The following is a 10,624-nucleotide window of genomic DNA, read 5'->3' as shown; positions in this document are numbered from 1 at the left end:
TGTAAGGGAGACTCCTTTGTCTGTTCTTTTCAGTTTAATGGATATGTAGTTTATCAAAAAAAAAAAAAAAAAAAAAAGTAGTAAAATCTCAACACTCCAGCTTCCCAAAAAGGTTACTATCCACAAATCAAGCGGCTTAAATTTAGAAAACAAATAAACAAGTGAAAAAAAAAAAAAAAAAAGAGAAGAAATGTGGCATTTACAAAGCTAGCTGTCAACGAATCTCTTCCATTCTAACATTTGCAATGCTTTGGGTGATGGGAGGAGTATATGATTTCTAAACACAGTAGGACTACTGATTATGTATCTTTCATCAGATAAAATAAGTAATTAACAGTAGGATTGTCATTCAACCTGTGGCTTGCAAAGGAAAGCAGGCATCCATGTCCGCATAATGACCTATATCTATAAGATAAGGAAACTAATGAAGGGTACATACGTACGTAGATTCATGGTTTCATCACATATAAATATATATGAAGTCTCAATCAAACTTGTAGTACAACAAAATGTTGGGAAAAAATTCTATATAACAGTGAAAAATTTTAACAAGTACAGCGGAAGCACAATTACACAATAACACAAAGATTTACATAGAAATCCTTTCTCTTTGAAGGAAAAAATCACGGGGCAAACTTTGAATAATTTCATTATATTAAATAGAGATTAAACACTTAGAGATACAACTTGAGTAAAAAAAAAAAACTCTCTTTTTCTTTTTACTCCGGCTTTCTTTCTCACTGTGTATCTCTCACAGTTTTTTCTTACTCTCTTTATTTTTCTCCTCTCTTTTGCTTGCTCACTTACTCACGCAGTTCTTCTTAGTCCTCAGTTTATCTGGGACTTCACTTCTCCTCTCTGCCCCAAATGGCGGAATGGCCTTCCCCTTTTATTTCTTTCGCCTTTTATTCTTTTCTTCCTTTCACACTCTTCTTATCAAATCACACAAGCCACTTACTTTGACTTTACTTCAACCAAATTTCTTTCTTCAGCTCCTTAGGCCGAATGGCCTTGGCATCTTTCTTTTCTTTTTTCTTCAGCGTGTAAGAGAAGTTAGACTTCTCACAAGTCATGGAAGACGAGTGACATGCTCATTAAATAAGCTCTTGAAAAAACGTGTGGGCTGGACTCATGGTGCAGTGCACCCAACACAAAACTCGAAAGCTTGTCAAGATGGTCATAGCTAGTCAAAATATGTTGTTCTTGGTGGCATTTGCTTTGCATGTCCTAACTTTTGTTTTTCCTACAGAAGCCAGAAGGCTTTCAACAAAGACTTCTTCCCACTTGGTGCATGTTGATCAGAATGAAACCTGACTCTTTTTAAGAGGGTGAGATTTGGGATGCGCTAAAATATGTGAGGGATTGAAACTAGACTTCCCACCCACACGAAACTAGAATTGCAAATTTTTGTTGACTAAAGGACTTGACCCTCTAGGTCTAGGGTATAATTCATATAGAGCTTGTGGAATTTTCATATTTGTTAAAGATTATGTTTATATTGGGTTTGTTATATATATATATATATATATATTCTATTAGTGTTTTTTGTATTATACTTAGATAATAATAAAGATATAGCTGTTAAAGACTTTTTTCGAAGACGTATATAGTTAGGCCCAATCACAAAACTTGTGTTTTCTCTTTTTCTTTTCTCTCTTTCGCATCAACCACTACAATTTACTTTGTTACATTTTGATCTTAACAATCTTAACCAAAATTGTGGAAGTAAAAAAAACACAATAAAAAAAAAGAAACCAATATAGTAGTGGATCCACGTGATGTGTGCAGCAGTGCATGGAGGACTAAAATAATTAACTAGCATTTTCTAAAAAATAAAATAAAATAAAATAACTAGCAAATAATTGAATATATAATAATAATAATAATAATCATATATTACGGGTACAACTACAAAACGCGGTTTCTGCCATTCATGTTCTTTCTAAGGCAGCAGGACGGTATTATAAAATTGATACGATGAAGATTTAAATCATTTAAAATATCTCCAACTTATTTATATGTTAATATATATTTATATATTTTGGTAGATGTATAATCCAGAGCATTGTATAATTGGATGAAAAGCAGAGACCAGTACCACCTTCCTCAAAAAATAGAAAAAGAAAAAGAAAAAAGAGAGCAGTGTCCTCAATTCTTCCAGGAAGGTACTGTATTTAGTAGCAATGAGTTGGCAATTTGGAAACAGTACCGTATGAAGGGACTTGGTTGTCTAGTATGATAGCATCTTCTATTATAGAAAATAATTCAACTTATAACAAGTTGCAGTTTAATAAGCAGTTGAAATTCTTCCACAAAAAAAAGAAAAAGATTGAAATTCAAATTCCACTGGGTAGTAATATGATATCCGTGATTCCAAATATAAATAGGGAAATTTATTTTATGAGAACTTATCATGAGATCACCATTTTACAATATGTAAAATATATTCATATTTATTATTATTATTATTATTATTTTTTTTTACAATAAGATATATCCATATTGATATTTATGAGTAGTGGTAGAATGAGGATTTTTTAGTTAGAGGTCTGGATTAAAATAAAAAGGTTGAAGACAAATTAATTCCTAAAAACATTCATTAATTAATATAAATAAAAAGTAATTAATTACGATTTTGTTGAAAACACCAAAAGATACTAACCAATTGAGTTACAAGATTTATGACTCCAACTTAAAATTTTTAAATTAAGACTTTATTTCTTAAATATAACAATATACACATCATTAAGGGTTTTTTTTTTTTTTTTTAAAGTAAAATTTTAAGTCATTTTTAAACTACTTGGCATTGGATACAATATCTAATATAGACCATGGGTCCGTTTGGATAGCACTTATTGTTGCTGAAAGTTGCTAAAAACTGATTGTTGCTGAAAACACTGTAGCANGTTGCAGTTTAATAAGCAGTTGAAATTCTTCCACAAAAAAAAGAAAAAGATTGAAATTCAAATTCCACTGGGTAGTAATATGATATCCGTGATTCCAAATATAAATAGGGAAATTTATTTTATGAGAACTTATCATGAGATCACCATTTTACAATATGTAAAATATATTCATATTTATTATTATTATTATTATTTTTTTTTTTTACAATAAGATATATCCATATTGATATTTATGAGTAGTGGTAGAATGAGGATTTTTTAGTTAGAGGTCTGGATTAAAATAAAAAGGTTGAAGACAAATTAATTCCTAAAAACATTCATTAATTAATATAAATAAAAAGTAATTAATTAATTAAACCCAAAAGTGAATTAACATACAAAATATAGTATACCTCCACAAAATTCTTTGAGCTAGTCCTCGAGTTTGGCTTTTTTTTTTTTTTTTTTTTTTTTTTTTTTTTTTTTCATAATTGGATATTTAGAGAGGGGATTTGAACTTTAAACGTATTTGTTGAAACATTAGGAAATGTTAGTTAAGTTATAATTAAAGCTGTAGACAAATCTACCATATTTAAAGGCTAAAACTCCTTTTCCTCTCAATTTCAATATTTTTTACAGGGTGGTGTGTACCGTGTTTCTCATGTAAGCAAAGAGGATATGAGCCATTTGACACGTCCAATGTGACTGTAAATTACAATTGTGGGAATTGGAGTACTAGTTCTGAAGCTTCCAAAAAATGTATTTTATGATAACTAGACAAGGAAATTTACATGTCCACAGATTGATACTCTGTACCAAATTTAATTATAACATATTCAATGCATTATCCTACTTAAAAAATTCAATACCATTTGCCAGCTAGCTTTGGGATCTGAGTGAGAAGTCAGTCATCTTCATATAAAAATTGTCATCATCCACCATGTATCATATGATGGCATTCAAGTGATTTTCACAGGCAACAAGGGGCATAGTGTCATGGTTCCCACTATAAAAATTGATGGACACTAGTGGGAAAATGAAATCAATCTTACCAGCTAGTTGTTTGTGCAACCAAAATATTTTAGCACTATACCTTTTCTTTCTTTTGCTCTTATTGCTCAACTCTTTCAGTACATTCTTATATTCTACACTACTCATCTTCGAAATTGTAGGCCCCTAGGCATTAAAAAAAAAAAAAAATCATGGGCATCACTAAAACTGATTGTTGCTGAAAACACTGTAGCAAAATAATTTTTAAATGTGTAAATAGTGTTGTGGGACCCACTTTTAATATTAAATATTGCGTGAACAGTGCATGAACAGTGCGTGAACAGTGCATGCACAGTACATATACAGTGAATTTTGTCTCCAAAGTCAAAAAAGCCGGCAGAAAAAAAAAAAAAAAAAAAAAAGGCAGAAAACGTGAATCATAAAACGTGCCGCAACTTTAAGTGCAATCCAAACGCAGGCCATGTCGATAGCTATTTTTGCTAGAAGTCAAAAGCCCAACACAAAGCAAGGCCCTGTTCTATTTGAATGTTAAAGATTGGGCCTATTTTCGGTTTTTGCATGGGCCTAAAGCATATATTTGGCTAAATGTACTGATGCCACTTGCAAAATTTAAGAACCCATAAAAGGCTCACTTGTCAGTCACTTTCATGCATAAGGAACACTAGTTGCTCTGCTTTATGTGACTGAAATTTCGGCCTGACAATTTTTAGCGAAGAAAATGTATTTGACTTCATTGAAAGCTCTCTGCCTCTCTGGAGAGGTTTTGCACATTTAGCAGGTTCCCTAGGTGCCATTTTGGTCCAAAAGGTTCATAAAATTGTGTTTAGTCAACAAATTATGCAAATTGTGACTAAACCATCTCACCCTAAGATCCAAACAAAACCGAAAGTACTGAAGCTTGCCATTTGTTTAGCAATACAACAACTAAAAGCTTTAATCCTAATTCAAATTTCAGTCTTAAGGATGCTTCAAACCTGCTATAGAGCTTGCCATCGAGCCTTGCATTGACAACATATTACTTCTACCTCATCTACCATACTTATTTTAATCTAAGCTTCTGTGCCACAAAAGAGCAGCAGACTATTAAGGTTGTTTGACATACGTAACAATGCAGTAGTGCCTCTCTCTCCCTCTCTCTCCTTTTTTATTTTCCTCATTTTTCTTTATTTATAACTTAAATAAGATTCAAGGTATTTTCATTTGCTTAGATTCTTTTTTATTTATTTAACTCAAGGTGATTGGGCCAATTTCCTTTTTATTTTGCCTTTCCAAAACTCAACCCCAGCAGCTATTAAATCAGTTTCAAATGGAGTGGAACAAGCATCATAAGCGTCAGATATCACATTGATGTTACTTCCTAATAGCCCGACCAAATAACTTCTAAATTTTAGTTCTTTTATTAGTAATTACACACATCTAGTGGTCATGAACTCACAATCTCACCATTCATCTCCCTTACAAGGACAAAGGACAAGGACAAGATGTGCTATTTGAGAGGGTTCATTGACAACAATTTTAATTTTTCAAAACATTAAAGGTCCCCAATTGATGACAAACTAAACACCACGCTCATCTTTAAGCCTAAACGATACTGATGATTAATATACAGCCATCCATCTTCAACATAAGATACATTCATGAGCTCAACCTTGCTATGCATTTGATATTGCATGCAGACCTCAAATCATGAAGACCAGCCAACTCTTGCCAAAATAATCATGTTGGCATGGCCATGACCTCTCTACTCTTGCATAAACATAGTAATGAAGACACTTAAAATCGAGTATCTTCATTTAACATAGGATCCCTCATGAGTCCAGTTTTCATATTGCTATTATTAATATTGGTGTGTCCAAGTCCAATGCCTGGATTCTGTCCAGAAACTGTCATTCCAGCATATGAGGCATCATCGCCATGGACGGTGACTGTGATGGTTGGTGAGACATTTGGACCCCGACACAGATTCTGGGTATTAAGAGGTTGCGGTGTACCTAAATGACTCTGAAGAAGCTGAATCAAAGTAGAGTTTACGGAGCCTCGAGTAACCATATCTTCGGCTAACTTCACCTGAAATCACATACAAAGTTATTAGCCTTCTCTTTTGTATTGTTCTGCTTTAAGTAATGCTACTAGAACACACACACACACACACACACACATATATATATACCTTGGCTCTCAAAGCTTCCACATCTGATTTTAGGACTCGATTGTTTGTATCAGCAACGCGATACTGTTGAGTAGCATCCGTGAGCTGCTTGTATAGAGACGCATTTTCTCCTTTCAACTGTTCAACCTGAGAAAGAAGTCCATGAGTTAAACCAAATTAGCTTTAAACTACTTATGTTGGAAAAATGGTTAAACATAATTTATTATTTCTTAATAGTTTAAGTTCATGGTATTAGATTAATTGATTTGAGTTCGAATCATGTCTCCACTTTATCTCTTATTTTAAATGATAAAGATGCATTAGAATTCATTTATTCAGGAGTGTCAGAATAATGATTAAATTCATTATTTCCTATCCGTTCAAGCTTTTAAGACAATTAGCAGTGTTATTGGAAGTTAACACATTCAATGACATTTTTTACTCAAATAGTCGGTGGGTTGCCAATATTTCCTCTTCTTTTTTATCCTTTCTCAGTAGCTGTAAGTATAACCACTAATCAAATAACAAAAGCTCCCAAAAACGTAGGATACCTGCAGCTCAAGCTCTTGTAGATGTGCTTGTTTTCTTTTTCTTGATCGCCTAGCAGACTCCCTGTTAGAAACCATCCTGGAGCCACAGAAAGTCAGTATCAATGCATGTAGTTTGATATAGGAAGAATTTGATATCTCTATTGTAGTTCATAGACCTTCTGATGCGTTTTATATCAGTGGGGTCTGTGCTTTGCTCACATGGACCAGCTTCAAACTCAGCATCTTCATCATCTGATTGATCATGCGAGGAACCACTGGTAGTTCCTCTTGCTTGATTATCACCAACATTTGGTTTATTATCCGAGGTTGGACTGCTAACTTGACAGATTACAGATTCTAGCGACAACAGAAAAACAAGCACAAGCATGTAAATTAGGAGCAAAAACTAAGATAACTTTGAAACTTGCATGTGTACAAGTGTATCATACCACAAATTGATGACTGGGCGTCCATGGTTGCTGCAATGTTGGATTGCTTGAAAGTGAGATGTTGAGAACCTAGAAGTGTTTCAGTTAGTCCCCCACAACTTGAAAAAAAAGTTATTAAGTCCTGTATTTACGAAAAAGAACATAAGTTAGATTGTTGTGTTCTATGCCAAATAGATACTGAATCATGAGCTTGTACTTGCACCGATCGAGTGTTTTATTTTCTTTTATACTTCAATGGGTGCAACAAAAATTGAAGAGAGTAGAACATGTTTACTCCATCTAACATGCCACTTGTTCAAAGAGCAGTTTTTGTGCCTATCAATCAACAAAACCTACTCATTTCTACCAAGTATGTAACTAAGTGGTGCTTGAATTAATTAGTTAAGTCAGTCCTGTTAAGAGTTGAGAGTTAAGACTATCACCAACCAACCCCTTGTGGCATGTCATGACATTTTTTTTTTTTTTAATTTTTTCTTTTTTATACAAGACAGAAATTTTACTTTAGCCTAATCTAAGTGTATATATATGTGAAGCTCTCTTTTGGAGATTTAAATTTCAGCCCTTACTCTCTCACACCTAACAAGCACTTATACTTATGAAGTGACCATTACACCAAGAGCATGCGGTGGTGGCATGTCATGACATTGAATTAGCGATGGTCTGTTTGATATATTAATTTATTATTGGCTTATTTTTAAAGCCAATTTATGTATAGTTTTTTAAACCTTTTTTTTTTCCTAATATAATTATAATTATATCTAATTTATATTTTAAGAAAAAAAAACCCAAAGAAAATAAGTTATCACAAAAAAAAAAAAAAAAAAAAAAAGTGAATAAGGATAATTTTCATTTAGAAGAAATAAAAAGGAGACCAGGAACAGCCAATCAGCATCAACAAGAACCGAAGTTGGGATAAAGTTGATGGGCTAGAGTCCCTAAGTCATACAAATTACAAAAGGAGATGAGGCAAATTATGAGCTAGTCCATTAATGGACCTAGGGAAAAAAGAGAAACATACATCATCAAAGAAAAAACAATTGGACTGAAATGAAAATAAGTTATCCTAAACATAGAATAAATTAATTTACTACAGCAGCAGCTGCTATACGGAAATGAAAAGGAAAAAAAAAAAAAAACCCTCTCTCAAAACTATGTGATATAATTTATTATTATTATTATTATTATTATTATTATTGGTAATTGGGTATGTGATGTAAGTTAACCATGTAGGAATGATAAGAGGTTAAACAGGACGAATATCATTTTCCTAGGCATGCTTTCCCCACTTAATTATCAGAACTTCTAATTAACCATTTCACGTTCACCTAAGAAAGCAGCATGTTTCTTTTGAAAGCGATTAGCCAAGTTGGCAATAAAAAAAAACTCCTCTTAACCTAACTTGTCAATTAAACCTCCACCAACCATAAAATAGATTATTAATAAATTAAAAAGCTACTTTCATTACTAGTAAAATATTATAATCCTAGAATAGCTCTTCACTAGTAAGTGCATCACATTAATTTTTGAGTTTGACGTGAATCCAATGCTCCAGCACGCTGAATATAACACGATTTGGCCGCTTGTTTGTGTCATATTTCTGTATCACGATATATTATATGAAAGCTAGGTACTTAACTTATACCATTCATTAAAAAAATTATTAAGTGGTTTTCATGCCTAACTTAAACCTTTATATTTAACTTCTTTACAAATTAATACTTTTTTTTATTAGGGTTCTGTTGTACAAATTGACACGACCATATCTACTACCCATTGGAATCCAATACCATGTTCTCTAATCCAATCTCCATTAGATATGTTCCTCAAATAATCATGAGAAAATTTGGACCATATGATACATACATGTAGCATGGAACAGCAAGATTCGAACAAAATTAATTTTGTACATTTAGAGTGGATTTGGATAGCAACGTGTTTGCATTGCTATTCGTGTCTGCATTTTTTTGATTGGGATCTGTGCCCTGTTCACAGATCCATAAATATATTTTTTTAAATATATAACTCCTAACTTAGGTTCCATAGTACTATTCGCATATTTAAAAATTATTTTGCTAGTTTTCAACACGGGTTATATATAGAGACCCTTAAATGGCCTAAAATAAATGAAAAATATTAAAATTATTACAAATTTTATTTAAAAAACTTACAAGTAACATAATATAAAATTTTAAAATTTTTAATTGATACAAGACAACAACATGAATAAAAGTTTAAATTACTTAGATGCAAATTTATAAAATTTATATAATAAAATTTGTAATATTACTAACATTATTCAAAACATAATCGTTACTTATTATCAGTTAAGTAGGGCATATGGCCCAAAAGATCACGGCTCAGCACAGATGTTGACGTGGCAATAACCAAACGCAGAAGCAAAGTATATATCGGAATCGGATACTAAAACAAATATATATATATATATATACAGAGAGAGAGAGAGAAACCTTAGGTTTGAAAGAAAAGCCAAGATCACCATCACCGAAAAAGACATCGAGTTCTTCAGCGAAAGGATGAGCTGTGTCTCGGGTTTCGGTCGTGGGGCTCCTTATAAACTCTGCAAGAGCCAACTCGGACTCGCTTCGTTTCAGGTTTGAGCACAACGTTGCTGCTGCTGCTGCATGCTCTGCCAGGTTTTGCTCCATTATTGTTTCTATAACTCTATTCCACCACCGGTGAGAAAAGAGAGAGAGAGAGAGAAAGAGAGAAAAAGAGAGAAAGGGGGAAAGAGTATTGGGTGTGGGCACAGCAATAAATAGGAGAAGAAGAGTGAGAAAAGTGAGAGAGAGAGAGAAGTAAAGTAAAGGAAGTGTGATGGCTAAGTACAGGGGAGTCTCTGTCAGTGTGCAAGAGAGGGGAAAAAAAAAGTAGGGCGGCACATGAAGTTAAAAGTTTTGACGTGTTTAATTGTTTGAGAGGAGAAAATGTCTTTTCATTAGTATAATTGTATGGTTCTAATTAGTTCAATTGGTAAGGTATTTTATTATTATAATTATGTAATTTTTATGTATAGTTATTTTCAAGCTTCAGTTAAAAGTTTTACGGTGTTTAATTGTTTGAGGGGGAGAAAATGTTTTTTCATGCTTAATTAAGAGTAATTGTGTGTTTTTAATTAGTTCAACTGGTAGAATATTTTATTGTTGTAACTACGTATTTTTTACTCATGGTTATTTTACAAATATAAAGTTTTTGTGAGACAGAGAGGAAAATGCTAGAGTTCAAGTTTCCAAAGAAAGTTTCATATATACATACACTTAGATTAGGTTTATGTAGAATTTATATCCTCTATTAAAAAAATATAAAGTAAAAGGTATTATAATAGTGTAAAAAAATAGTATTTTATTACCAAATAAGAGATAAAAAAAACTATTATTAAAAGCTGTCATAGATTAACACTCTTTAAAAAAGAATAAATTTTTTGTATTAATTATTGATGCGCATGCTAAGCTATACACAATTGAACTGAAATGAAATCATTCCAGTTATAATTACGAAATGTTACAATTATTAATGAAATTAAAACACAGTTTCAATTATGTGTTCAATATATATATAGTTCGTGTGTAACTATTACCATCC

At 32.3% G+C, this 10,624-nt stretch overlaps 1 protein-coding gene across 2 annotated transcripts; it reads right to left on the bottom strand.

Moving 5' to 3' along the window:
* Window positions 1–5,399: 5,399 nt before the first annotated feature.
* Window positions 5,400–9,844, bottom strand: LOC112004401 (basic leucine zipper 9). 2 transcript variants are annotated; one of them, XM_024036646.2, is made up of 6 exons: window positions 9,493–9,844; window positions 7,025–7,145; window positions 6,752–6,932; window positions 6,597–6,672; window positions 6,067–6,192; window positions 5,400–5,963 (listed from the first exon to the last, which is right to left on the bottom strand). In XM_024036646.2, the coding sequence occupies exons 1-6, from the start codon at window positions 9,688–9,690 to the stop codon at window positions 5,670–5,672; spliced, it is 996 nt and encodes a 331-aa protein (XP_023892414.2). In that variant the 5' UTR covers window positions 9,691–9,844; the 3' UTR covers window positions 5,400–5,669. The 2 variants fall into 2 exon arrangements, with proteins under 2 accessions (XP_023892414.2, XP_065628212.1); XM_065772140.1 differs by having other exon boundaries at window positions 7,025–7,093; window positions 9,493–9,601.
* Between the last annotated feature and the right edge of the window lie 780 nt (window positions 9,845–10,624).

Source organism: Quercus suber, unplaced genomic scaffold (genome assembly GCF_002906115.3).
Source record: "Quercus suber isolate HL8 unplaced genomic scaffold, Cork oak 2.0 scaffold_54, whole genome shotgun sequence".
Taxonomy (NCBI): domain Eukaryota; kingdom Viridiplantae; phylum Streptophyta; class Magnoliopsida; order Fagales; family Fagaceae; genus Quercus; species Quercus suber.
The sequence above is the reverse complement of the archived record's forward strand: the minus strand, read 5'-3'. Positions and strand labels throughout refer to the sequence as shown.

What these genes read in the sequence shown, in the direction of transcription:
- LOC112004401 (XM_024036646.2), bottom strand. Translation starts at nt 9,690, where the DNA reads ATGGAGCAAAACCTGGCAGAGCATGCAGCAGCAGCAGCAACGTTGTGC. An exon ending in GCTTTTCTTTCAAACCTAAG is followed by an intron (nt 7,146 to 9,492) that starts GTTTCTCTCTCT and finishes TCGTAAATACAG; the next exon opens with GACTTAATAACTTTTTTTTC. An exon ending in TGGAAGCTTTGAGAGCCAAG is followed by an intron (nt 5,964 to 6,066) that starts GTATATATATAT and finishes ATGTGATTTCAG; the next exon opens with GTGAAGTTAGCCGAAGATAT.